Source organism: Sebastes umbrosus, chromosome 12, assembly GCF_015220745.1.
Source record: "Sebastes umbrosus isolate fSebUmb1 chromosome 12, fSebUmb1.pri, whole genome shotgun sequence".
NCBI lineage: Eukaryota > Metazoa > Chordata > Actinopteri > Perciformes > Sebastidae > Sebastes > Sebastes umbrosus.
In genome coordinates this window covers 9,995,468-10,023,212 of record NC_051280.1, presented here as the reverse complement: position 1 = coordinate 10,023,212, position 27,745 = coordinate 9,995,468, and the positions used below count along the sequence as shown (strand labels likewise).

General features: G+C 40.1%; 1 protein-coding gene across 1 annotated transcript in view; it reads left to right on the top strand.

Moving 5' to 3' along the window:
* The window catches only part of LOC119498372 (collagen alpha-1(XI) chain-like), a 107,145-nt gene that overhangs the window by 2,544 nt on the left and 76,856 nt on the right, over positions 1-27,745 (top strand). The window contains exons 2-6 of the mRNA XM_037787204.1: positions 5,112-5,276; positions 9,699-9,912; positions 11,347-11,509; positions 22,621-22,749; positions 27,240-27,329. Of these exons, the coding sequence (XP_037643132.1) occupies positions 5,112-5,276; positions 9,699-9,912; positions 11,347-11,509; positions 22,621-22,749; positions 27,240-27,329 (761 nt within the window). The remainder of the gene's footprint in view (positions 1-5,111; positions 5,277-9,698; positions 9,913-11,346; positions 11,510-22,620; positions 22,750-27,239; positions 27,330-27,745) is intronic.

The window sequence follows — 27,745 nt, the reverse complement described above, 5'->3', positions numbered from 1 at the left end:
ATTGCATGATGTGCTAGCAAACATTTGCAGGCTTTCCAGTGAACTTTAATTGCTGCCTGTTGCTGCCAACTCTCAGTGGAAGCCAGTGACACGAAAAAGACCCGACAAGACATCCCAAGATGCTGCTGCATGACCGCAGAGGCACTAAGTCAGAATGTCACGGATTGAAAAGTTAATCACAAGTCTCAACTTAAAACATCAAACTGTATGAGTTATTGACATGGAGAGGGCTGGAAATTGTGACTATACAGAGGGAAATGGTATTTTTTTTTTTGTGCGCTGCTTTAATGATTTTAACAGGTTTTCTCCTGTCACTACATGCCTCACTGCCTCAAGGGAAATCACACGTCTTTGTCATGTTAGTAGCTTGTTAACACGGCAGATAGTATATCACAAGTCTCACAGCAGTCAGGAAGATGTGTCATTAAAAATCACAGACTGGCGATTACTCCTCAGACAAGACTGCGGCTAGCCTGGAGCTGCTTTGGTACCTTGAGCATGAGAGAACCATCTTCTCTGTCTTGTGGTTTTCAATCCTTATCATTAGAATATGGTTTATTCCCTTTTAAGGGTGGAATAAGAAGGGGGGACTTTTTCTCAGGATGTGTTGAGGCTATAGGAGCATACTGGCTCCTAGAAAGCGTTTAAAAAGCTATGCTTATTCATTTGGGGTCTTTAATGGTTCTGGGATATTGCCTGTTTTTCGGGACTTCTGTGAAGCGGTGGTTGTGGAAGGAGAGGGGCTGAGGAGTCGGGGGGGTGAGGGCGGGCGGGTGTGGGGTGATGGGGGTTCCTGGCCAATTCAGCACATCTGGAATATATGAGGCCTTGAGGTATGCAGTAATGCAGAAAGGCATTCTGAAACTCACAAAGAGACCTTTAGTCCAAGCTTTCTTTTTTTTTTTTCTAGAACCAGTAGCTCTGTACTTGGGACAATATTCAGAAGAGCCACAGACATATTTTCTTTTTTATGAGGCATTTGGTGTGAGGTTTTAAACTTGCCGTTTGGTAACCGTATTTCATTCTGTCTGCGTTCGAGTTAGAAGTCAGTCTGGTTCTCTTAAGGACAAAACGAACTAGGGCTGTTCTCGACCAAAGAAATGCGTCACTCGTACAATTTTGTCGACTAATCGATTAGTTGATTTAAGAAAGAAACATCGGACAAAGAAACCGATTATTTGACTAATCAATTAAGCATGAACCCGTGTCTGTTAAATTGCTCTTAGTGCAGTGTCAGTCATAAAGCCTTTTTTTTTTTACTCCCATCCCTCTCTCAGTTGATAAAAGTTGCTGTGGGACTGAATTTAATAGAAATCAAAAGAAAAGACATTTCTCATTTGCTTGATTTCCCAGCAGAGCAGCTTGCTTGATGCTTATGCTCTTAACAATTTAAATTCATGAGCCGTTCCATCAGATCATCTGGACCCATATCAGCATGAACGACTCCAACTCCTTTCCATCACTCAAAGAGCAGATCTGCACAACTTCAAATGAGCTTAAACTCGAGACCCGATACCCGAGCATGTGCTCAAATCAAGCGAGTTTGATTCACCACTCAAGCTGTTATTTTTCTGGTCACAGGAGAAGTAGCCACAGGGATGGGGCCTTCTCCGTTTAGTCTCATGTATGTTTTAGTTGGGGGGGTTATAGGGAGTGGTGCCAGTACCATAATGGGTTCAGCATGTGGACTTGTAGCTCCACCCATCAGACCCCCTCCTGGTCCCTGAAAGCGAAAAGGAACTGCATAATAAGCACTTCCTGGCTTCACGTGCCACATGACTTCCAAAGACGGAAAATGTAAACAGGCTTGTATTTTTTTATAATAAAATTCCTTTAGCTTTCACTATATATTGATGTTGAAATGTTTAGTGAAGAGGCAGAAAATTATGGTAAAAGTCAACATGGAAAGAAAGAACATATGGTTCTTCCATTGATGGGGGGAAAAAAAGTTAACCCTCTATTATTTTACATTATATTACTTTAAATAATATCCCTACCACTAGTGTACCAAACCGTCTTTCTGATTCATGCAGTTTTATGGAGTATTTATAAGGCGGATGAGGAGATTTCCTGCAATGTGAATTTCAAGAAAGTCTTCTGTCTGATCCCTTTAAATGATTTTCCCACAATACTCTTCAGCTGATCTTAAACACATGAATCTCAATTTTTTTTTTCAAGGAAGGGAGATTTCACATTAAGCCTGTTATCTACCATTCCTTAAAGGCCTCATCTTCCCAGTGAGATTTTAATCTGACCATTCAGACGTTCTTTATAACTGCTGGGCCTTTTGAAGAGGACACATCCTGCCTCCTGACTCACTGAAAAGACACATACAAGAGTAAATGTTATGTCTCTGCTGGTTTTTGTAACAGTTAATCAAGTAGCATTTATAAAAACTGGGTTGTGCTGAGTTTGGTTTGGAGTGGGAATTAGTCATTTTATTCTCTGCATTGGCCCTCTGTTAGCTTTTAATATGCTCTTCATAGTTGGGTAAAATAGTTTCTGGCCAGTTTGTAGATCTAATGTCTCATCAGGCCTATACATACTACAGTATTGATGTTCGGTCTTAAAGTCTTTGTTTTTACTTTAGTATATTAACAGTACAACAGCACTGAGATGTTACTACATGTGGGGAATTTCATTAAACTACAAGGCAGCAAATGTTACAACAGTTATGGTCAGAAAGTGTTTCATGTGTAATCTGTTTTGAGTGAACGCCAGAATATTATTAGCAATAAAACAACTAACAATTAACACCAACTTTAATTTAAAGACCCCTCAGCAACATGGATATGAAGCAATAAATCAGAGTTTTATTCACGTCTGCTTATTTACAGTGAGGCTATGTAACTTTTGAAAGAAGGAATGACACATTCAAAATTGGATACATGAGCAATAAAATGCTCATTTCACTAACTCAGGGGTTTTGCTGCTACAGCCTTACTTGGTCTGGTCTGATCATAGACTGTATATATAGATGGACGACGTGTCTCCTCTTCCTCCAACTGTACAGAAGTGAAGCCAAAATATTCCAGATACTGGAGCTGCCAGTTTGAGATTTTGACATAATTTGGAGCCAGAGTCTGCGCGGTCCCGCCCACACACGAGCCAATCGCGAGCCGAACACGGCCGCAGCTTGTTTGCAAGAGAGACTCTCGAGAGACTCTCGCAAACAACATTATGGTGGCTAATGTTATCAAACTTTTTAATAGATATTTCTGTGTAACTGACTTTACTGAGTCAGTTTTTCTTTTCTACAAGTATTACTGTTGCACTGCATTGTTACCATCGTCCTGTAATTGTGACTTTTGGCCACCGTGGCTGGTGATCAGCAAAAGTATGATAGACTCGCTTTAAAGATTTGGATTTGAAAAACATAAAAGTTACTTAGAAACACTAGAGCTAGACTGATAATTGGCCAGGCGGATATATCTCTAAGTAAAAATGAACGCTCAGAAATGCCAAACTAAAAAGGTTAAGGTAGGTCAAAGAGGTTTAGGGAAATTTAGAAAGAGTGTCTGCCGTTTGTCCACCAGAGAGCACTGACACGTAAAATGCCCCACTCAGTATGCATATTGGTCACACAAAAAACAAACTTCAGAAGAAAAAACAGTTGATACGATTCCTTTATGTTAAAATAACAAAACAATATCAGCTGATAAAATATTGGATTTCTTATCATTTTTTTTTGCACTTTTCGGTGTTGGCCTCAACAATCCTGTTGCGGTTGACCCACAACAAACACATCACATCCACTGTTTTCATGGAGACAGATGGCAATGTTGCAATTCTGTATGAATGTGTGTATTTTACAGTGAATGGATAACTTAAATTGACAATGCCAAGTACAGACAAGTAATAACCTACTGTAAGAGCATCACTGTCACAGTTACACAACACAAGCCAGAATGAAACAATTTGCTCAAACCTTGAATTAACAGCCTCCTCTTACTGTATATTTTTAAGCAAGCAGCCTCAGGCAGACACGCGTCAAATCAGGAATGACGTTGTGCTGTACGTCACCACTCCTGTTTATACACTAACCTTAAAACATACCCTATTAGGCTTCTTAAATTCCCCATAATCACACTGTAACTGATGGCGTGCCTCGGGGTAATGGGAGAGAGGGGGTGGGGGTTTAAGAGAAAAAACACTTACAGAATGGGACAGAGAAAGACGCAGAGTGTAATTACTGGAGAGAGAAGAAATTAGAAACAGTGTTTATGACCTCACTTTACAGTAGTCTGACCCCTCAGCACCAGTCCATTGATAGAAAAGAGTCTAGTAGTGTTAAGAAGCTTGTAAAGCTGCCCCCCCCCCAGACCCAGTGATCAGCAGCAGTGAGTTTTATCATCCCATAGATGTTGTGGGTGTAACAGTGGAGGTGAGGAGGGGGGGGGGGGGGTTACCAACATTTTTACTACTCCTATGACAAGGTAGCTCATAAACTAACAACTGGTCGAACTGACAGATTTGGCCAACAAGCAAGGGGCGTAATGAGTGTAAATGTTGACTTATCATCAAAATGCCAGCTCCTATTAGATTTCCTGTTAACTGTTGAAAGATGCCTACAGTGTGCTGTAAAATTACATGCAGCTTTTACAGCATGTTCACTAATAATGCCTTATAGGAGATTAAATTAGGTTAATTTATGTCGTTGCAGCGAGCGAGCCTTTAGCAGTCAATTTAATGTTCATTTTCTGACGCTCATGATGCACTCAGCCAGTTTGCAGCAGACGGACAATTTATTTTGACATTTAAGAGTCGACTGTAAAACAACATCACATTTACAAGCTGATTTATGTTTAGGAAAGTCATGTTTTCCAATCTAAATATCTCCACATGAATGCAGCATCATATAGCGAACAATTTTCAAATGATGTACATTTTGAGTTGCATTTTCACATATACCTTTTGAAGTATTAATACATGCAAGAAACAAAACCCCTAAAAAAAACATGTTTTAAGCTATTTCAGTGTCCTGCCCAAATAGGGAACACTGACTCAGCACTTTGGACAAATGCATTCCCCAAATAGCTTATCGCGATGCAGATGTTTGCTGCCCAGGTATCATTGGTTAATCTAATCAATTCTTTCTTCTGCCTCCTCAGCTGAACCAGTAGATGTACTGAAGGCTCTGGACTTCAAGAGCTCTCCTGAAGGAGTACGGAAAACAACAGGCTTCTGCACAGTTCGGAGAGGATCCAAACCTGACGTCGCTTACAGAGTGGGAAAACAGGCTCAGATCAGCGCTCCAACCAAACAGCTCTTCCCAGGTAACCTCACTCCGTACCCTGCACACAGATCACATGCATTTAAATTAAAGCTGAACCAGGCAACTTTGCACGATCGGTTGCTCCGGAGAGTAGAAAATGGATCTAAAAAAAATAATTAGATGTAAGTAAACTGCACAAAGTGTTAAGCAGCTCATCTGGGGTTGTTACGCTTTATATCAAAGACATGTAAAGAGGCTAATGTTGTAATGTTGGTGAGTGCAGCATTTCTAAGAGGATCACTTCTCCACTGCTCAGGAGATTGTTTGCATTTCACTTTCTTGCCTCTGTCACTCCCTGGAAGTGGATAAATTTGACACACTTTTGCCTTGCGCATTATTGCATTATTATTGCGACTAGGCTCCTCAGAGATGGAGAATGTCATCATATTTTGTGATGTGAGGGCAGGGCTGAGCAATATGGAAAAAATCAAATATGATATTTTTGACCAAATACCTCAATATTGATATTGCAACGATATTGGTGCTATATTATAAATATTTACAGAATGAGAACTTTGATAAATACTCATCAGTAATGTGGATATAATGACTAAGTGGGTAAAGGCAAATAATAGAACAGCTAGAGCAGTCCGGTAAGTTCAGAAAATTACATGACTTTACTGTAATGCAGGCTTTAAAACCAGGAAAAAACAACACTTGTATGCCCAATATCCAAAATCTAAGACAATATCTAGTCTCATATCACGATATCGATATAATATCAATATATTGCCCAGCCCTAGTGAACGGTATGTTTTTGCATAAAACCTTGCAAAAGCAGCTTTTACACAGGGACTCTTGCACAATCTCATTGTAAAACGAGCTATCCAGCTTTTAAAGAGGACTAAGTCTGCTGCCATGCCAGCCGCTCTGTGAGGCTTTACATATGCACAGTGGTGCTTTAAGCTAAATGCCAACGTCGGCATGCTAACATGCTTGCAGTGATGTCAAGCAGGTATAATGTTTACCGTGTTCATCATCTTAGTTTAGCATTTTAACATGATATCATTTGCTAATTAGGACTAAACATTCATTCATTCATTCATAAACCAAAGTGTTGGGACACATTTCAATTGTGAGTGGTAGAGATATTTCAGTCAAGACCAAAGTGGTGGAAGAACTGACCGGCTGGCAGATCGACAGATCGACTTTGCCATCCCTAGAGCTAGAAATTTTATGCCTACTTAAACATATTATTGTTTGGATGAAAAAGAAATGGATGCTTTTGTTTACTGTCTTGAACCACTTAATTGCAAAATAGAAACATCTTCAAAATATTCCAATTTCACTATAATACAGCAAAAAATTATGCAATGGCCAACTGCAATGAAACCCTTCACTACAAACACCTGTCCTGTGAAATGCGGTGCAGACGTTCACTAATTATTTTCTAGAGGATACGTTGAATGCGTTGGTGTTTCAGTATACTCCAAGAGCCCATGGGGGATGAGAGCCACACAGCACATGGTGTATGAAATGTCATGTAAACATATGATTCAAGTAAGAAGAGCAACACCAGATTTTTTTATTGGGTAATTTGGGGATTCGAAACCCACAATGTATTACAGCAAATCAATGAGATGAATATTTCTTTTGATGTTTTGTGGACTGATCTTGTCAATAAAGTATCTGTCCTCAAGTTTGATTGCTGGCAGACTCCAGTCTGTTGTTTTTGGCTGATCTAGTGAAATCTAGCAGGGATTTCATACGGAGTGCGTACTGCCTGACTCAAAGTCTGCTGCCCGGCTGTTTGTGAGAAATAAAGCCATATTTATTTTATTAGGAAGGAGTCCGTTCAGAGAGACAAAAAAGCCATTGTTTGTGTATCCATTTGGTTTGCTACTTTCTTACACAGCTTATCCAGAAATTGAATAATTAACTGTAGGGGACAACACTTCTGTTACTGATGGCTGTAGAGCACCAATGAGCCGGTGACGGATGTAAATTTGCTATTTGCCAATTTCCAATCTTGCCAGTTGTTCATTTTCCAACAGAAATATAAAGTAATTAAGGACAAATCCAATGCATTATAATATATAACAATAAAGTTCACATCCATTGGAGGCCTGTTAATTTTTTATTACTCGGGCAAAGTGTAGAAAGAGCCCCCAATTGCTTACTTACTCAAAACTAACTTGGCAAGAAAGCGTATAGAAATTTATTAGCTGAGTGCTGTTGAATAAATTGCCCCAGTCTGCAGTATGTGTTGGTTTTTTTGTGGTTTGGCTTGATGTCAAAGAATAAAAAACAATTTAAAATAGTGTGAGATATTGGAACTGAATTTCTGTGATTTTTGGCGTTAACTGTCAGAACACCTTAAACTTTCAGTAACGGAAATTTGACTTGAGAGATGAGGCGTTGGAGATGACTTGGAAGTAAAGTGTCAAAATGTCCTCAGTCAGTCATTTGACATTTCTCATTGAACCCAGCTATTATGGTTTTAAAAAAATATGACATTTGTCTGAGTATTTACAGCCCTTGTAAAATTATTGTGGCTACATCACCACTGTTGAGTCCTTTCAGGGGATGCCAAGGTCTCTTTCAGCTTCCATCATAAACACTAATCAAAGTCCAGTTGTCTAGACATCGGGGTTAAAGGAGGTGAGAGTAGAAAAGGTCAGAGAGCTAATAAATTTGCCTTTATTCAATTTCGTCAAATGACATCAGTAGAAGATAGATGAGTAAATGACATAAGGTGACACAGAGTCTGCATTCCATTTCTAGCTTCATATTCATTGTGCACTGTAAGAGACTCAGCAAGAATAGCCTATGAGTTCTACCCATAGACTGTATAAAATATAGACGTAGTGTCCATGACGTCACCCATAGGTTTCCGAAGAGCCGTTATGAAGCTCAAAGTAGGTGAGCTCCAGCCGTCGCCATCTTAGCAGTGATGATACAGCCTAACACCTGACTAATCCAAAAATGGGCAAAAAGGTGGATCGTCGGTGAAGCTGAGGCGGGCCCAGGTGATGCAGCAGAAGAGAAAGTTAACGGCGAGCGACCTGAGACTGCGCCCACCTGTCACTCAAAGTGGCAACAGCCTTAATTATGCCTAATTTCAAGCCATAATATAATTTGAACACGTGAGTTGTATAAAAATGCACCCCCTGTACAGTTGTTATGAATGAGGACGTTAGGTATAGAGACCAAAACATTTTTTTGTACCAGGCTGTAAACCTGTTTATTTCTGCTGTAAAGTTTAACATGGGGGTTTATGGGGATTGACCAAGTGGCAACGATGCTGAGAAATGAAGCCAACGTGGAAGTGCCAAAAACTGCAGTTCTTCAAATGGCCACTTGAGGCTGGCTCCAAAAACGATCCCCATAGACCCTCATGTTAAAATGCACTACTTTACAGCAGAAATAAACACGTTTACAGCCTGGTACAAAAAACGGTTTTGGTCTCTGTAGCTAATACCCTTATTCATGACAACTGTACGGGGGTGCATCTTTTATAACTCACCAGTTTAAATTATATTAAGGCTTAAAGTTTTGCATAATTGAGGGTGTGGCTGCTTTGAGTGACAGGTGGGTGCTGTACCAAGTTGCGAGCTGTTAGCTCTGCTGCGTCACCTGGGCCCACCTCAGCTCTACTGACAATCCACCTCTTTGCCCATTTTTTGATTAACTGGGAGTTAGGCTGTCGTCACTGCCAAGATGGTGACGCCCGGAGGCACCACCTACTTTGAGCTTCTCAATGACTCTTCAGAAACCTATGGGTGACGTCACAGACACTACGTTCGTATTTTATACAGACTATTAGATTTAACTCGCTTTTGGAGCCAGCCTCAAGTGGCCATTTGAGGAACTGCAACCTTTGGCACTTCCAAGTTGACTACATTTTTCAGCACCAGAGGTTGCCGCTTGGTTTTATCCTTAAATGTTGAACTATTCCTTTAAATTAAAGAAGGAAGGGAGGCAGTAAACCCAAAGAGTATAGAAGCAAAGAGATGCCATTTTGGTCTGAAATCACTTATTATATTTACATTTTTTGTTCAACACAGGCCATTTAGGTAGAATATGATGATAAAGTAAAAATAATTGTGTCTTACTTTTATATGGCACTTTTAAGATGGACGTTTTACTGGCGTCCAGTAGTCGCTTTAAGTCCAAAATGGTGGAAGCGTAGCTTTGCTGCTTGGCGCTAATGTTGCAATGGAACGAACAATTGACTGTCATTTCTTGGCGATATATGTTCTTTGGTAAACCTTCTCTGCAACATCCTCAGAAATGAAGTAAATGTTCCTGACCCAACATCCCCACAAGAGCCATTTGATTAAATTGAATTAAAATGCTGTGGTTATACTGGAAAGGTCCCATGTGTGTAATTTAATGAATCTGAAGCAGAGCAATGCTGTAAAAACCTCTTGGTCTTTACTAATATAACAACCTACATGCCTGCTGCTTGTTCAACCTTCAGGTGGAGTTTTCCCAGAAGACTTCTCCATCCTGTTTACCATCAAACCCAAGGCTGGCCTCCAGTCCTTCCTGCTGTCCGTGTACAACCAGCAAGGCATCCAGCAGCTCGGCGTGGAGGTGGGCCGTGCTCCCGTCTTCCTGTATGAGGACCAGCATGGCAAGCCTGCCCCGGAGGAGTACCCCCTGTTCCGCTCCATCAACCTTGCTGACGGCAAGTAAGTGACTGACTGCTTCTCAAGAGGGCTTTCACATGTTGGGTCAGATGTGGGTGGTAGATTGTTATGTCCCTGGGATTTTTTTCCATGTCTGTATCCCATTTTCAGTGCTGAATGTAAAATATCAAGTTTGTTGTGAAGCTTGTGTGATTGGCTCAAGAGCAAAGCGGCACATTTTGAGGCTCATCTTGAGCAACTTATCAAATTTTATAGGTAATATTTTATGCTAAACAAAACCAATGTGCTTAACATATTTTCTCAAACACTCGGGACATAGTAAACTCTTCTAGGCTGCTAAACAGCTCTGAGGATTTATTATCATCTTGTGTTTGTTCAGTCATTAATGCCATATGGAACAAGTCAGACAGTAATGGCAAATAAATTGCTGGCAGCAATTTGATGACAGCCTTTTCTTTTCCAGATCATTTACAGCAGTTGTATACTGATATGGAGTAATGGGATCTTCAGAAATTGTGTAGCTGCCAAATGAAGCTGATTCACTGTTAAAAAGTTGACATCAATCATTTGCACAAATGCTAACAAAAATGATTCCATGCATGGCTGTTTGTCTGCAATGGATTATATCAGCAAAAAAACATTTCTGTGTAAATAAACAGCACAAACATTACATTAATTTGCAATGTTGCTATAGTAGGTAGCTTGCACTAGTGTGCAGTTTAAACATTTTGACCCTTTCCAAATTTACTTTTTAACTTTTAAATTCATTGGGTTTACATAGGCTTTTTCTGATTCTTTCTGACATACATATTACCAAATCTAAAACTATTCCCCACATACTCAAAGGTATGGAATCTCTAGACATTCAAAAGAACAAGACATGTTGGAAAATACACTTACTTGCTTTCGTGGCGAGAGTTAGATGGGAAAGTGGATGCCACTCACGTCTGTACGATAATATGAAGCTACAGCCAGCCAATGCAGAAGTACCTCAAACTTGCATTCTTTCTAATAGCCGACTCCTCTGGTTGCAAGAAGAAGTCTGATTGTATAGAAGTCTATGAGAAAATTACCCTACTTCTCACTTGATTTATTACCTCAGTAAACATTGTAAACATGAGTTTATGGTCTCAATCGCTAGTTTCAAGTCTTCTTCAATACAACATGATGTACATTTAGAAAATGATGGTCCCATTTAGAGTCAAATAGACCATAAAGCAGGGTATGCTTGGCTACCTTGTGATCGACAGGTCGCTACCACGGTGATTGACAGGTCGCTACCACGGTGTTGTCGTTGTAGCCTACAAATCTAAGAGTGGTATCGATCTCCTCATCTAATTCTCGGCAAGAAAGCGTTCCCAAAATGTCACACTATTCCTTTAACCATATGCTGTGGCAATTTTCGTGAAAGAATAGGAAGTGCCAGAGCATTTTGGTTGTAATTCTGACCTCCTATTTTGCTCCCCTGCTGCACAGATGGCATCGTGTCGCCATCAGTGTGGAGAAGAAGAGCGTCACCATCATCGTGGACTGTAAGAAGAAGTTGACCAGGCCCCTTGCCAGAAGCGACCAGGCTGTCATCAACACAGAAGGCATTACTGTCTTCGGCACCAGAATCCTGGATGAGGAAGTCTTTGAGGTAAGGCAGCCATAGTGAATCCCTATTCACCTGGATTAAGCTAGCTGGGTTGTGATTGTGGTGTGATTTGGTTTAAAGGGGTTTTAACATTTTGGAAAATGTGTTTATTTGATTTTTTGTCAAGAGTTAAATGAAAAGATGGATTAGAGTAGTAAGCTAGAGCCAGTTTACAACCTTCTCATTTAAATGTCGGCAAAAAAAGTGAATAAGTGTGCTTGCCAAATTCCTTAAATGCCCCTTTTGGTTGTATCAGTGCAAAGGACTTAAATATGATTAATTTGTAATTATTATCTTCAATATTTCTTGCTTTCTTGGAAAGATACAACACAATTCCCCGCTGACATTAAAATCTGTGGGAAGAATCTGCTTCAAGATGTCTCCATCATCTCCACAGGAGTGTCTTTTATATCATGCAGACATTCACCACTAGATTGAAGGGATTATGCTTTGAGGGAGTTTTGGAAAGCTTACCTAGATGCCAGCGATTCCTCCATTCTGGTTAAGCATGGTTGTAATCAAAAGCATATTGTGCATCTTTCTTTCAATGAATCCCATTTACCATTGTGAAAAGGGACAATTTCAGTGTCTAATACTTTAAATCCAAACGCTTTAAGGCCAGACATTTTTATTTGTCTTTCATTAACTTGTACATAGAGTAGATGGTGAATTTTATTGGCCAGAACAACAATATTGGCTTTGTATACTTGGCAAGAGTTTGTGGGCAATGTCTGTGGAAAGGCTCCATGGACAGTGTGTTGTTCAACTTGCTTTCTGTTCTCTCAACACCGGTTTGTTTGACTTATTTAAAGAAAGACTGAGGTCTATAAGGCTTCAGTTGTTCATATTGGACAGTGTTAATTGAGATGCATTAATTTTTCCACTATTTGTGAGATGATTTCATATTATTCCCTCAATAACTGACTATCAGAGCTCAGAATCAGACTTGGTGTATGGTTACTAAGGTGGCGATTATGAAATGGAGGTCCTACCAGGTTTAGTGCAGGTAGCTGTGAGCTGAGTGGAAAATGTGAGCTGAATGCTTGATCCGAAGACAATAGCCTCTCTTTGATGTCTGCATGTGGAATGCTTGCTAAGTAGAACAGCCTGCAAAATGTTTGCCTCCAGGTCAGACGTGACTTTCCACAGAGGAGCCACTTGAAAATGGGATCCCACCCTTCTCCAGTGATAGGTTTTTGGCAAGCAGATTACATCGCTAGATATATAGGTTAAACATACAGACAAGTTTAGGCCGTGATGAAAGGAGGCAATATTTCTGTAAATTTGACATTTACTATTATATTAAAGTACAATGAGCACGACCACAATTAGAACGTAAGAGTAAAAGCCATAGTGATTAGAGGTGGGTTTGTAATTAAGGTAATTGAGAGTTGAGTGGAGAGGATAAACGTAGCCTAGCACTTTCACTAAGCCTTTTCTATTTTTACTGCTGATTTAAGGCCAGCCATTTGGCTTTTGTGAGTGCTCTTTGTTTGAACATATATTACACTAAATGGTGTTGAATTACAGAGTAATTTGTTTTGTTCACTTTTTAAAAACCTGGAGAAGAGAAAATGATTCCTTTTGTTCCAAGGGTTGAGGTTTTTTACATGTTCCAAGGTGGTTTTAATCAGTGTATCACACAATAGCAATGTTGTGGTGTCCCAGCTAGAAAAAGCAGCCATATCTTAAACTGTAATTATTTCCACTTCAAGTTTGATAACCCTAGATTTGTTGATTACAAACTGGCTACTTGTAGACACTGCACTGCTAATGGCAAACATCCTTACTGGCCAAAACGTCTTAGCTATATATTCCTATAGATAAAAACAGGTTTGTAAAGTAGATGCAAGCCATGTGTTTGGGATGGATTTGTAGCTTATGGGATTATACTCTGGCGTCCATTCTACAGCTGTTATAGGTATACTACAATCAGTATACCTTGGAGGCTATAGAAACCTTTGGAACACTGCTGGCTGCAATATCCAATGTAGATAAACACAATGTGAAAATTTAAAACATCTCCGCAATCAGGTTATTGAGTTCTTCCAAGGTCTTGTACGTAATGTATTTACATTGAGATCTTATGGAGATACACGCTAAATTATGGCTTAGTCTACAACGTTTAATTCATTGTGATTCTTGGAATTCCCCTCCAGCTTCATTGTGTAGGTGTTAAGTAATAAAGCTCAGCTGTACAATGTATAACAAGCAGAGCGCACCCTAGGCATAAGCAGTATAGGCAAATGCTAGGGGCGTCATCCATCCATAGGGGCACCCCAAATGAGGGAAGAAAATAAATTCAAAATTATAACTTTTAAAAAATGTTGTAATCCTATTTTAATACTATTTATTTAGAATATTTTAAAAAAGCCCAAAACAACATGTAGCCTGTTAAATAGGCCCTATTTTCACCCAGCGCATCACCCTAATAGCTAATAAGTAGCTAACGTCAGTGACTTTCACCTTCAGTTCATTAGGGAAAGTTGGGAAGACTATTCAGGTGTTTTGGTGAATAACCCACAACATCATTTTGAGAAATTCACTTTTTCTTTTAAGTGTGATCTGCCTAGCTCAATCTCAAAGACATAAAACTAAGCGTTTCTGTGTGATTGTGTGAACACAAGGGTCGGTGGTGGAATTGGCTGCGATGCAACGGGCACCACCTAAAATTTTCCCTAGGGCCCCAAATTGGTCTGATAGTGAGCTTCAGAGGTTTTTGTATGTGCAGGGCTCCAGACAAACGTTTTACATTGATTACACTGGTGCGCCACAACATAATTTAAGTGCAACCAAAATTTTTCACTGCGCCTTTTGGTGCCGCAATAATACATTTTAAGTGTTTCGTCAGTTACCATAGGCCTACACTAAGGATGCCACAAAACCGAAAATTTAGAAGTTAATACCAATTCGATACCATGGTAAAAAACAAAAGTCAGACAACAATAAATCCCATGTACTTCAACATAATTTTTTTTATTACTGTTTGAATACTGGTTTTTGTTAGGATGTTAAACAGCTCATAATTCCCTCTCTATTATCTATTTTATATTGCTGTGAAAACATTTCCTTCAAACAACTGGATTTATTCAAATTTCACGCCAAAATCTACATCTTACAAGATTGCATTTGAACACATTATGATCACGTTATTATCTACCTTCACCCAATACTCATTTTTACTGAAAAGTGGGACAGGTGTAACGGGCACCGCCGTATTTTTCTTGACGAAACAACAATCTTCATTTTGAATTACCGGTATGTTTTATGGTTGTGATGGTTGCAGTTTCACACATACAAACACACAGAGACAAACCTGTTAAATGTCAGGTGCATCAGTGCAACTAATAAACATGTTTACTTCCAGAAATTTCCCCATCACCAAAACTTTTGGTCCATCCATTAAATTTGCTGTGGTTATTCATGACGCCCAGATGATAAATCCTAATGTGTTTAATGATCCTCTGACATGTTGTTATGGATCCAACTGTAGCTATAGGCAAAGATGGAAGTTCATTCCTTAAAAAATAACCTTATCTAACCCTGACCATCTCGAACCCTAAGCATTACAGTTATCTACTAATTATAAACATACCCCAGACCTATACCTAAACTAATCTTAGTTAAATGGCTCCAACAAAAGGCAAATATTTGCTGCAGCTTGTCTTGCATCTCTTTATCTGAAGAATTAAAGATGTACAGCTATGATTAAGAAGAAATTGTGTCTGTTAAGCCTACTGAGCCTAAGCTTCCCAACTTTGGAGCCATTCCACAGTTTAATTACTGAAGTTGGCTGTGAGCTCTCTCACTAAAACGGCTTCGAGCGGCGAGCACATGGCTACCTTAACTGCAGTAGATTGCATAAGCAGGTGTCAAAGTTGGAAGCACAGGGGAGAGTGAAGGCTTGGGGAAAATATGATCAGTGTGTGCTTAGTCTTGGCTCCGATTGCACAGCTGTTTAAAAGATATGCTCACTGACCAGGCCTCCAAATGCCTTTCCCCCCTTTCTTCTGCTTTTTTTCTTCTTTTTAAATAAAAGCCACACGTTATTTGAATCATCTCTCATTTTTATGCAAATCCATTCTTCAGACTTTAAAGGAAAGGGTGGGATTCTTTGTTTGGTGACGGCATGTGTGTTGTTTCATACGTGCATGTATGCATAAAAATGTGTGTGTGTGTGTCTGTGAGGAAGCGAAGATAGTTTGTTTATGTCGCTGTCATTGCTGCATAGCAGATCGTTCCAAATGCTGTCCCTCAAGCAGGACAGTCTTTGGCAGGGGAATCTAACAAGGCTCTGATGGGCTCTAAGCCTTAAAGTGAATCATTGTTTATGGTTGAGTTGGCAGGAGGAGAAACGGTCCGACTGTTTCTCATCTGCCTCAGTCACTTTTCACCCTCCAGTACTCGTCACAAACTGTTTTGGTTAGCGTTGTGTAATAGGAATATGGTCATTAATTCATATTTGTATGAGTGTTACTGTAACTGAGAAGGTCTTCAGTCACTGATATTTTCAACATGTATTCATATGAAGAAACAGAAGACGATAGGATGTCTTAGTCATAGTGTGCCTGTATCTGACCTCCTTGTCCCTTGTGTGTAACCCTCACTAACTGGTCCCAGCACAGCCAGGAAGTAATGGACCCAAGGTGCTGCTTAGAAACTGATGGAAAAGAGCAGAGCGAGGAAAAAAAGAAACTGAGACGGAGAAGTGAGGAAAGGGCAGGCAGACAAGCAAGCAGATGGTTCAAACAGTTCAACAGTTTTTTGAGCTACTGGCAGACGAAATGTTTTAATATTCGAAGGGTGCAAGACGTTTGTATGCCTCCAGTGCTTGAAAAGAAACCTTATCCTTTGCGCTGACCACAAAAGGCTGCATTTGATAAAACACTGGGAGGAATCAGGAGGGTATTATACATTTTTCCTCTTCTCTGCTTCTTGGTTAATTGTTGTCCTTGTACAGTTTTGAAATTCCATCTGTCTATTTGTTCTTTCAAGATGTGTTCCTCTCCAAGAGTTTGGAAAAGCAGGCTTTTTAGATGATAAAATAAAGAAAATACAGAAGGAAGTTACGGCTACAACAGATACAGCAAGCTTGCACGATATGCATTTGAAAAGCAGAAACATCTGCAAGAGACTGTTGAGTTGAGCAGCTGTATTGGGCTGCGTGGCCTCTGAGCTGGTCACATCTGGCTGATGATGGATCAGTGGGACAGACAGGTTACAGTGACACACGTAAAAGTTTCGTTTGAACTATTTTGTGAATGTTTTTTACAGCAAGGTCTGTGGATTACCCTGAGTTGGGACATTATTTCTGGAAAAGGAATATGTAAATATTCACCTGTTAAGTCATCTTAAATCTCAAAAAATGTTGCAGTAGTAAGGACTTTCCTTTCATTCGTTAATTCATGTTGAGAGCCTGTACAATTACCCTTTAAGTCCAGATAAAGTCCTGGTGCCATGTAAGGATGCTGTCTTCTAATTAGTTTAAAGTCTGTAAAGCAAAAATTTGATCACACAAACGTATCCTTTGTGATCACGTAACCCTCTTTTCCCAGCCTCTGCCTGCATTTGTGTTTTAGTGGGTCAGACTGCAGATGCTTTGGCATATTTCCAAACATCTTCCAGGTGCATTAATATCCCCCAGCTGTGCCCTGCAGGCAGAGTGACCTGCTGCACCTGGCCACAGACAACAACCCTACAACCACTTAATTATGTACTTACATGTTGTTCTGGTGGAATTAGTGGAAACTACATATTGTTTTTGAGTAGGGCTGCAAAGTGGGATTCTTTTTCTTAATCAATCAATTTGCCTTTTAATTAATTACTTTCTCAAGTAAAGGTAGGGTTGGTAGTTCTGTTCAAATACATTTTATATTTGTTGAAATTCTCATTACTTCCTGACAACAATCAATAAATCAAACACTCTGACAAAAAAAAAGTTTCACAGCATTACCGCCCCTACTTGTAATTGTTTTGTCTATAACATATCAGAAAAATATATTCATAGTATAATTTCCCAGAGCCCAAGAAGGTGTCTTCAAATGTCTTGTTTTGTACGATCAACAGTTCAAAACTCAAAGATATTCAATTTACAACATTATAAAAGAGAACTGAATAAAACAGTTGCATATTACCTTTTTTTGCGATAGATTTTTCAACTAATCTATTTATCGTCTTATTTGGCCACATCTAAGTGTTAGCCATTGTATTCACAGATTGTCCTGATGTATTTATGTATTTTTTAAAGATTATATTTTGGGCAATTGATGCCTTTATGTAGTGATTGTGGAAAGAGACAGTAAATGTGGGGAAAGAGAGTAAGGGGAATGACATGCAGTAAATGGTCTGGCCAGCTGGGAATAGACTCGCTGCTCAAGGCATATGTGCCCATGTGATATATGTGCCCTAATCACTTGGCTTGTCGGGTCGTCCTTCAGATTCTCTGAATTTTAATGTGTTCACTTTAGATATAAGCACAGATATGGGAATTTGCAAAACGATTGCTGCATTTTATAAGTCTCTCAGGCAGCACTTTGTCACAGGATTTGTACTGCTTGAAGTCAGGAACATGTGTTCAAACCGTGCTTAAAGTAGGAGCATGGATGGTTTAAGGTTTTGCCAACGAGGCGGGATTTGAGTGCAATTTGGGAAGAGGTTGTGCTTGTAAGGCCTGAGGTTGAGGTTGGTATTCCTCCAGAAATTGACACTCTAATGTTGATAAAGTCTCTAAATCAAGTATGGTCTCAATTTCGTGGAGTCAAACACAAACTACATCTTTGTTTATGCCTTCAAATTAGTCCCAACAAATTCAAGATGGGGAAAACCCCCCCGTACCTCCTGTCATCTCTGATCCGGCGCCAGCGGGAGCTATCTGCATCTAATCAAAGTTGCGTCCGGATTTTTTTAGGTCATTCATGTGCTTTATAATCATGGATGAGGTAATGTGTGCTCACAATCAGATGTCAACTCACTTGATCACAATCCCGCCCCACACCTCTATCCTTTTGAGTGGCATTCAGAAGCACATATCTGACGTCCTATTGAGAACACAATACCAAGGACAGATTTCATGGTCTGCTGAGGGCTTTTAATACCGCCCACTAGTAGGCGATTATCCATCTGCCAGTTGTTTTTCTTAAGTGACTTCTGTTCCTAGTGGGTGTGGACTGTGTGTTGGGAGGGATACTTTTCACAGCCAAGGTCACCTACTCCAGGGAGAATCCAGTGGTGTCTGTTTGCTGTTTTACATTTCTTAGCTTAAAATCAGATGTGAAACCTGTATGCTCGAGGAAAAACCATAAACTGTTTATAAGAAGTAAGAACAACTCCCAGACTGGAAAACGTCGTGGTAGCGACCTGTCAATCACAAGGTAGCCACGCCCGAAAGCATCCCCTGCTTTATGGTTTATTTGACTCTAAATGGGACCATAATTTACTAAATGAACATCATGCTGTAATGAAGAAGACTGGCGATTGAGACCATAAACTCATGTTTACAATGTTTACTGAGATAATAAATCAAGTGACTAGTAGGCTCATTTTCTCATAGACTTCTATACAATCAGACTTCTTTTTGCAACCAGAGGAGTCGCCCCCTGCTGGCTATTAGAGAGAATGCAAGTTTAAGGCACTTCAGCATTGGCTTCACTTTTCAGAACCGAAGGTTGCCACCTGGGAAAAAACAATGGTGTTTATTTCCAATCCAAAAAAAGCAGCCATACTCTGATGGTGCCTATGTGTGAACTGTGGATGGAAAGAAGGATTCAATGATGTCTCTAGCCTTTATTCAGTCAGTCTCATCCTTTGTCCTTTTATATACTTTTTCCCGTCGCATGGTTGTTGTTACAGTGGGCGATGAAGGTTAACATGTGTTCAGGCGCGTTGTATTTACACCCACATACACATTGTACGCAGTCCCATTAATAGATCGATTGTAGTGCAGCCTAGACAGATGATTTATCTTATTGTGTCTGTGCCAGCTCTGAGCTCGGAGCCGGGCCATCGCTGTAGATCATTCCTGTAATTCTGAGGAGGAACCTCAACAGATGCCAGAGAGATGTGCAAGACAATCCAGACAGTTACATCAACAAAAGCACTGAGATGCAGACGAAAGAGAAACAGAGGGTAAAAGAAGAGAGGGTGAGGGAGAAGCCCATCGTGGAGTATGGGAGTGATTGAATCACTGACTGGCTTTATAAATGGGCCGACTGTGTGTGGTCTCTTTACAAGCACCGTGTGACGTTTTTTGGACTCTTCTGCAGATCTTCAGCACATATTTGTCATCTTGTTGTAGTAAATACAATACTTGCTATGTACCTCAGGGCTCAACAATAAGGATTGCAGGCTTGCCTGGGGCAAGTAAAATCCCACGTTGGACTAGTAAATCTAGCAACTCACTTGCCCGATCAGACAAGTGGTGAAAAATAATTAAACACATAATTTTCCGGCATTTCAATTATCCTCGAAACAGGATAAGAAAAGGTAGACAGGAGGAGGCAGACAGAGATCTTGTCAAATTCAATGTGTTTCTAACTTTCTTTGTCTGGCTTTGACTTTGGATCCATTTGTGTTAAATTATGAAAAGGACCCACAGTATCTAGTGGCTGAATGTCTGTCATTCATTTGAGACTTTCTGCTTCATTGTAGTTTTAGTTGTAGTGGGAGGTTCAGACGGTGCAGGGTGAACTCTTGAGAGCAGGGTATTTTTCCCCTTTCATTTCACTGAGCATAGGTTCAATAAGCACACTTTCGCAGAAACGCCCTGCTCCACACTCTGTTACATTCACACCTGGGAGCTGCCCAGTACAACCATAGTTTAATCTATTGGCCACATTAAATGCCTTGCTCAAGGGAGGGAGAGTTGATTTATTCTGCAGTCTGGGAATCAAACTAACGACCTTTTGGTCACACATGTTTGCTTTGGGCCACTGCTGCCCACTGTTATTTTAATTAAGGTACATGTGGATGTGGAGGAGAGGAAGGGAAACTATTAGAATTCAATGTACGATACTTCTCTGTTTGCTATTAGAATTATTTTACATTTTTACAATTACAATTCTTCTTCTAAAAATCTTCTAGGTTGCTTCCCAGCTATAAACTTGATACAGACAAGGGTTGAAATGTTCAGATCATGTTACTAGGGCTGCAACTAACGATTATTTATAATATAATCGATTAGTTGTTTGGTCTATAAAATGTCACAAAAATTGTGAAAAATCAGTGTTTCCAAAAGCCCAAGATGACGTCCTGAAATGTCTTGTTTTGTTCACAACTCAAAGATATTCAGTTTGCTGTCATAGAGGAGTAAAGAAACCAGAAAATATTCACATTTAAGAAGCTGCAGTCAGAGAATTTGGACTTTTTGTTTTCTTAAACAATGACTCCGCTTAATCAATCATCAAAATAGTTGTCGATTCATTTAATAGACAACAACTAATCGGTTAATCATTGCAGCTCTACACGTTACTGTTTGAACGTCATTTTATTCATCTTTTCTTCCCTAATGAGACACAAGCTACATTTTACCCCAAGATCCTGTAAACTGTAGAGATTCTCCGCCCCTAATAACATGTGTATGTGTTTTCTCATGGGAAGGAGGGATCTGAAAGTGAGTGAAAGGCAAACGTGATTGTAGCATTAAAAGGCACAACAGGCGACAACAGAAGGCATTAGTCCATTTGTAAAATTTCAACTTGTGTATATATTCTGGTTGTTATTAGGGTTATTCAATACCCCGTTGTTTCGTTGCATGATGGGAGCATGTGGCGGTGAATATCTAATATGTTCCAGAGGTCTAAGCTTGTACAGATGTTGCCTCCTGTAATTTAATGCAATCTGCATGTATGTGCTTCCTCTTTAGGGCCCACCCTGACTGTGGCCTTCTTTCACCTCTACACAGCACTTTGTTTTTTTTGTTTTTATTTTCGCTATTTGTTTGTCCTCTTTCTTACTCTGGGTGGATTCTGAAAAGTGTCAGCTGAGTTGCCCATGTGGTCGATGGGTATAGATCAAATTCTCCTCATCCGTGGCATAGAAGTTCCGGGTTTAGAAATTCCTTAGGAGACGATCATGGAAAAAGAGCCTTTGGCTGATGGAAGGGGTTGCGAGCGGGGATCTAATTTCCTTTTCCAAAAGCTCATGAAAAACAGACAGCCTCAGATAAGTACAGACCTTGGTTATTTATCTGCTGTGTAAGGGGACTTGCCGTCTCTGATGGCTGAGGGGGGGACTGTACAATAGTTCTTGTTTAAAAGCTCACAGACTCCCCTAAAGCCTTGATTTATTCCATAAAGTTATATGTAATTAATAGTCCAGAGACTACTGCCTGTGGTACTGTACAACATCTGCCTTGTTGTTTTCATTTTATTATCACCACATTGGTGCAAAGCTGAGGCAATCAAGCGAGGAGGAATAATAGGTGTATACTTCATGGACATTAACATTTGGTTTCTATTTGTAATCATGAAAGAAAATAGACAATGTGAATGGTCTCTGGGGTCATTTTGGGCGTCGCAGCTCAGGAAAGTCACGTTCAAATATGATGTTAGCTGATTGGCAGTTGGAGCACTTCCAAGGTTTGGATGGGCGTGAAGTTTGAGTTGAATTTTCAGCGCAAAAGATTATCACCTGTGTCAGAAAATGTTTGTTTCTTTGATCAAAAAGTCAAAAAGGCAAACCCTGTGTACATAAAAATGTAAGTGGAGCGGTCAACTACAACCTCCAAGAAACATTTCCAGAGTTTAAAATCCTGTTACGTTTTTGTGCTGCCGCTAACAGCGAGTGGATACTAAAAGATTACCATTAGTAGAAACTTTATACCACATTCACAAGTGTGAATCCATTCACTATTGGATTCTGGATGGAGTTTGGATGTTCATGCCTCTGACTGGCTTCTCCTCAACAGCAACAGTGGCTAAGGCTCCTCCGTATCGTAGTATCTGGTGCCATTTGCCAAACCACATTGGAAACTTAATAAAATTGATGGCCCTAATATAAACCTATAGTAGTTTTATGTTGAGAAACACTGGAGATAATAGAAAACTCCGACATGGGAATTTACAATACAGGCTGTAAAATTTGTTGACATGGCTGACATGCTTCTTCTTCTCTTCCAGGGTGACATCCAGCAGCTGCTGATCGTGGCAGACCCCAGAGCAGCCCATGATTACTGTGAACACTACAGCCCTGACTGTGAAACCCCCAACCACCACGACACCCCCCAGGCTCAGCAACCTGAGGACGAGGTCAGTATCTGGAGGAGGGGGGAGACAGCGGGCTGGGCGAGGTGGATTTAGGAGTAGAGAACGGGTGGGAGGAGGAGTTGTCCGGAGGGAGAAGGAGGGAGGAAGGGAAGAAGGAAAAGAGAGTTGGGAGAGGAAAGAGGGAAACACAGAGGGAGAAAATATGGGAGCTGGAGTTTGAGATTTAGTAAGGATGATAACAGGAATTTGGAAAGAGGCCTTCAAACTTGGGTGTTGTTAGAAAGCGAGTAAGAGAATAAATTATGCTTGGATGGAGGACAATGAAGTACATCAGTTTGAACGATGTAAGATAATGAACACTATAATGATGCTCCAGCTGTTGTGCATATTTTTTCTATTTTTTAAAAGAGGATCAAACTGTATTTGGACGTATTTGTGGAAGCAAAGTCTAAGCTTAAAGCCTGTAAATGGCGGTTTCCCATGGCAACGGTTCAGTGACATTTGAGGGCCGTTATTGCTAGGAGACGCACTGTCAACTTTTGCAGTTAGCTACTGACTGGAGAACGCCATAGCCCTGTACAGATTACAAACATGACACAAGATATGTTCTCCCTTTTTCAACTGCAAACATACTGTTGTATTACTTATGTAGCGTTAGCAATTTCAGACGTCTGTTCCTTTATAACATTAGATGTTTGGAGAACCCGTAATTCTGGTAAGTTTGTATAGGGAATGGGAATCGCGGCGCATTCTGGGGCAGCGCCTCCATTCATGGACGATAGCGTACGTAGCTACGATAGACTGTCATTATCTGTCACCGATCTATTCATCTGTCATCTGTCAATCGTTCATCATCAGAGATGTATAAAGTACGCGCAAAAGACAAATCCCTATATGAAGAGAAGTAGAGCAAAGGGGCAATATACAAAATCAAATGTAGTTAATGATATCGATCCTTACGTATAACAATACTGATGTTGCCGCAAATCTGGTGTTTGGCATTAGCGACTACACCTGTCAGCAATTAAAACAATTTAATCTTTGGAGGCCCATGTCCAATTTACAAAGGGTGGGTATTATTATTATTGTAGTGTTTTGTGTTATTTTAGCACTTATTTTTGACACTTACAGTAAACAGCTAGCGGATGGCACTCTTACCCTTATCCTCCAAAAATGGGCAACTTGCTGTTGATTACGACAGAATTCCTATTCCCTATTCCACTCGGAGCGTGGAGGCCAAAGCCAGGCTGTAGCTCCCACTAGGAAAGTAGAAGCTGAGCTTGGCATAGAGGTGATATTATGACATATTTTAGTGCCCACCACAAAGATATTGCTCTAATCAAATTACCAGTACTGACATCCAAAGAATCCCTCAAGAACACTAATGTAGGGTGAATTATCATGGCAGAAAATTAAATAAAACCTAATTTTCTTCTTTTTGGTACATTAGAAGTGAAAACAGACTCCATATCTATTGATTTTTTTTGCAAAATTAAATAGAATTCCAGATTGATTTTAAAACCAATGATTTAAGGGGTGAGAAAAGTAGAAACCTGATGCTTTGAGGCACATAAGGTAGGCTTTAGGGTTGGGTAGTAGAGGTTATTTGAGATACACCAGCTAAACACATCAAGTCCCTCCACCCCCTCCAAATTTGGACATTTTTCCTTAAACACTTCTGTAACATAAACACTGGTCTGTGACTAATAGTAGATAACATTTGCTGGGGTTCAAGCCAGTGCAGTTTCTCTGCAAATTATGTGATCTTAAACATTTTTTACAAACATTCCTCCAGGCAAAAGTTCTTTGACAGAGACAGACTTGTATGAGTGTCTGTGTCAACGTAGATAGGTCTCTTTCTTCAGTCGGCTGGAAACATGCTGATATATCAATGTACAGTGTTGAGTTTGAGCTCATCTTCTGAAATTAAAATGTTATTTCCACTAGCTCCGAAACATCAATTGTAGCCTCTTCAGCCAGATCTCTTAATTGAAATACAGTATTTTGTATCAGGGCCTCATCTGTCTTTTTTCATCTTCATTTTTTTGTTATTTTGCTGGTTCAAGCCTTTTTGTCGGCTGACATTTTCCTTCAGTATTTCACTAAATAACTGATGAGCTCACACTGGAAACTTTTTCCCCTGCCACGAAGTCTGAGCCCACTTTGGAGTGGCCCCGTGATTTATATCACTAACGAGTTCAGCAGGCTCTGCCCAGACTCCCAGGGAAATTTAAGCTTTTCCTTCCCCAGCTAGACTCCCAGTACCTGGAAAAGTAGACTTTAGATCCCTGGTTCAAGAAAAAAAATCAGGAGCTGGTTCTCTATTTGAAAAATATTGGCTGTACAGTGGGTACCGCGTCCCGGAAAATATTGCTTCATCATCAAGTTACTCTTCAGCGCCAAGACAAGGAGCTTGTCAATTCTAAATAGACAGCAGGGAGCAGTTTCAAGAACATTGTAAATGTGGTTTATTCATTGTTGGGTTCTGTGCAGCTTTAACAGGAATGTTTTTCCTACATTCCAACTCAACTTTCAAGAATTGATTTCCTCCTGCACTAATTTTTCACCAGGAGGACAAATCACTGCTGTGAAAGTTCAAATCTTTTTATATTTGAAGTGTTTATGTACATTGAGGTCTGAACTTCCTGAACCTATCCCTCAATATTTCTTAAAACACTACAATTCTACAAAAGCACGGAGCTCAGCTTTGACCTTAGCCTGTGAAGATGCTCCTTGACCTGAGGCACGCCGCCTTTGCAGTCGTCAACCACATGTCTGCAGCTGGGTTAAAAGAGGAAGAGGGAGTGATGCAGGAGGAGGAAAGGGGGAGTTTTTTTTTATGAGCCCACTTCAGCATTTATGCCTTTCATCCAAGCCTGTGGTGAAGGCCTTCAGCTCAGCCAAGCACTTCAACGCCATAAATCTTTATAAATCCATCCTTAGTTCTCTATCTTTCTCTGTATTTCTCCCTGACCCTCTCCTTCTATCCTCTCAGCCAGTCTAGTTGGTCTGGCCAAGGCTTCTCTCTAGTGTGACCTCTCTCTGTCTCTCTCTGGGCCACTGAACGGAGGCCAGGCCAAAATTGCAGCAGGCCGCGGATCTTGTATTATTTTTATGAGCTCAGCAGCCGTCCAGGGACTAATATTTATCCCTGCGCTGATAGAGCGACGCATATCGGGGGCTGGTCTGTTAACTCAATTTACCTCGCCCTTTTTTTCACAGTATTAGTAGAAATAAAAGAAAAAGGGCGAATCAGAAGGAATCTTAAGATTTTGACAAGGGCTAAAGTGGCTAAATTGCATAATATTATATTGGTTGTGGGCAGTGCGCCAATAAATTATGATCAACATTTTGTGGAATTCTGAGTTGGATGAGAAGATTGATACCACTCCCATGTCTGTATGGCTAATATGAAGCTGGAGCCAGGAGACGATTAGCCTAGCTTAGCATAAAGACTGGAAGCAGGGGGAAACAGCTAGCTCTGTAAAACTGAAACTTGACGTTTTCAGTTTTTGTACGGCTGAAACAAATGACATATAATGTGTTAATTAGCGAGCTTTAGAGATGCATATAGGCAGGTAATAAATCAAGTGAGAAGTAGGGTCATTTTCTCATAGAGTTCTATACAATCAGACTTATTTTTGCAACCAGAGGAGTCGCCCCCTGCTGGCTATTAGAAAGAATGCAAGTTTAGGGCACCTCTGCATTGGCTTCACTTTTTAGGTTGCCCACTGCTCCTGTCTCCATTTTCATAAGTAACGCCCAAATATAAAAGTGGGATTGATCTTCTCATTTAACCCTCGTGAAGAAAGTGAATGAGCGTATTTCCCCAATTGTCTAATTATTCTTTTAAAGTAAGCAACTTCATGGTGAATTCATTTTCAAATGTAAACATGGAATACTTTTGAGATCCCAAAAGAAATATTTTGAGAGTTAACACATGTTGTTTTTACAGACACTGGTGTAACAGTGGTTTTACCCCCTGCTACTGTATTCTGTATGTTCCCCATAATTTACCACAATCCGGTGAGTCAGGACAGCTTTCTGTTTTAAAGGGCCCATTAATGAAACCCTGGAGCCAATGTTGGCATAAAGAATTAAGCGGTAGCGGCAGATAAGTTTTCACTGGCATCACATTAACCCTCTAACATCCTGTTGGAAGCAAACAAGAATCTTAATTGCTGTTTGCTTGCTTACAGACATGAACCCTTCAATAGGGTCATCTGAGGCTCAGGGGGTTCGGGTGGAAAGGGAAGCAAAGGATTGTTTCTGTGAGCCATATGCCAAATTGTTCAGTTTTATAATATGGATGTGATATTTCATTTGAACATGTTATTTCCAAAATAGCAAGATGACAAAAATATTTCAATAAGTTAATGGTTTAAACATTTTTCTAAATTGTTGTTTAAAAAATGATAAGCTCTTACGTACCATGTAAATAATTTGCAACATGTCTCTGAGACATTGTACCGCCTTATTTACATGATTAATGACTAATTAATTGATTGCCCCTCGTCCCTTTTTCCTTACAGTACACCAACTATGAATATGGTGAGTTCTATGACTACAATGAAGGAGAGGTAACCACTGATGCTCCCCCAACTGAAGGACCCAAGACTGAGGTAACACTTTACTAATACAGTTATCATGGCTGTTCCCATGAATAACACATATACAAGTACTTGTTGTCAACCTTGTCCTTCTCTTGTCTCTCATTTTCAATCTTTAATTGTCTCTCTGAAAGCTGTTTCTCACCAGTGTGATACTAAAATGTGGTGCAAATATGCGGAAAATCTGCATTAGAATTAGAACAGAGAATGTCTGACGGGCTATGGTTAACAACACAATACATGAACTAATCGGACCCCAAATGTGATGCTAACGGTAGCTGTTGTGGCTAGCCTCGTTGAGTGACCAACATATAACATTAGCAAGTACATCAGCTAAATTACCATCTTCATCTTATCCCAGCAGATCTCAAGCCGTATATTGTCCTTAATTTGGTTGTTGAGGTAGTAGTGTTTGTCGTACATTATTG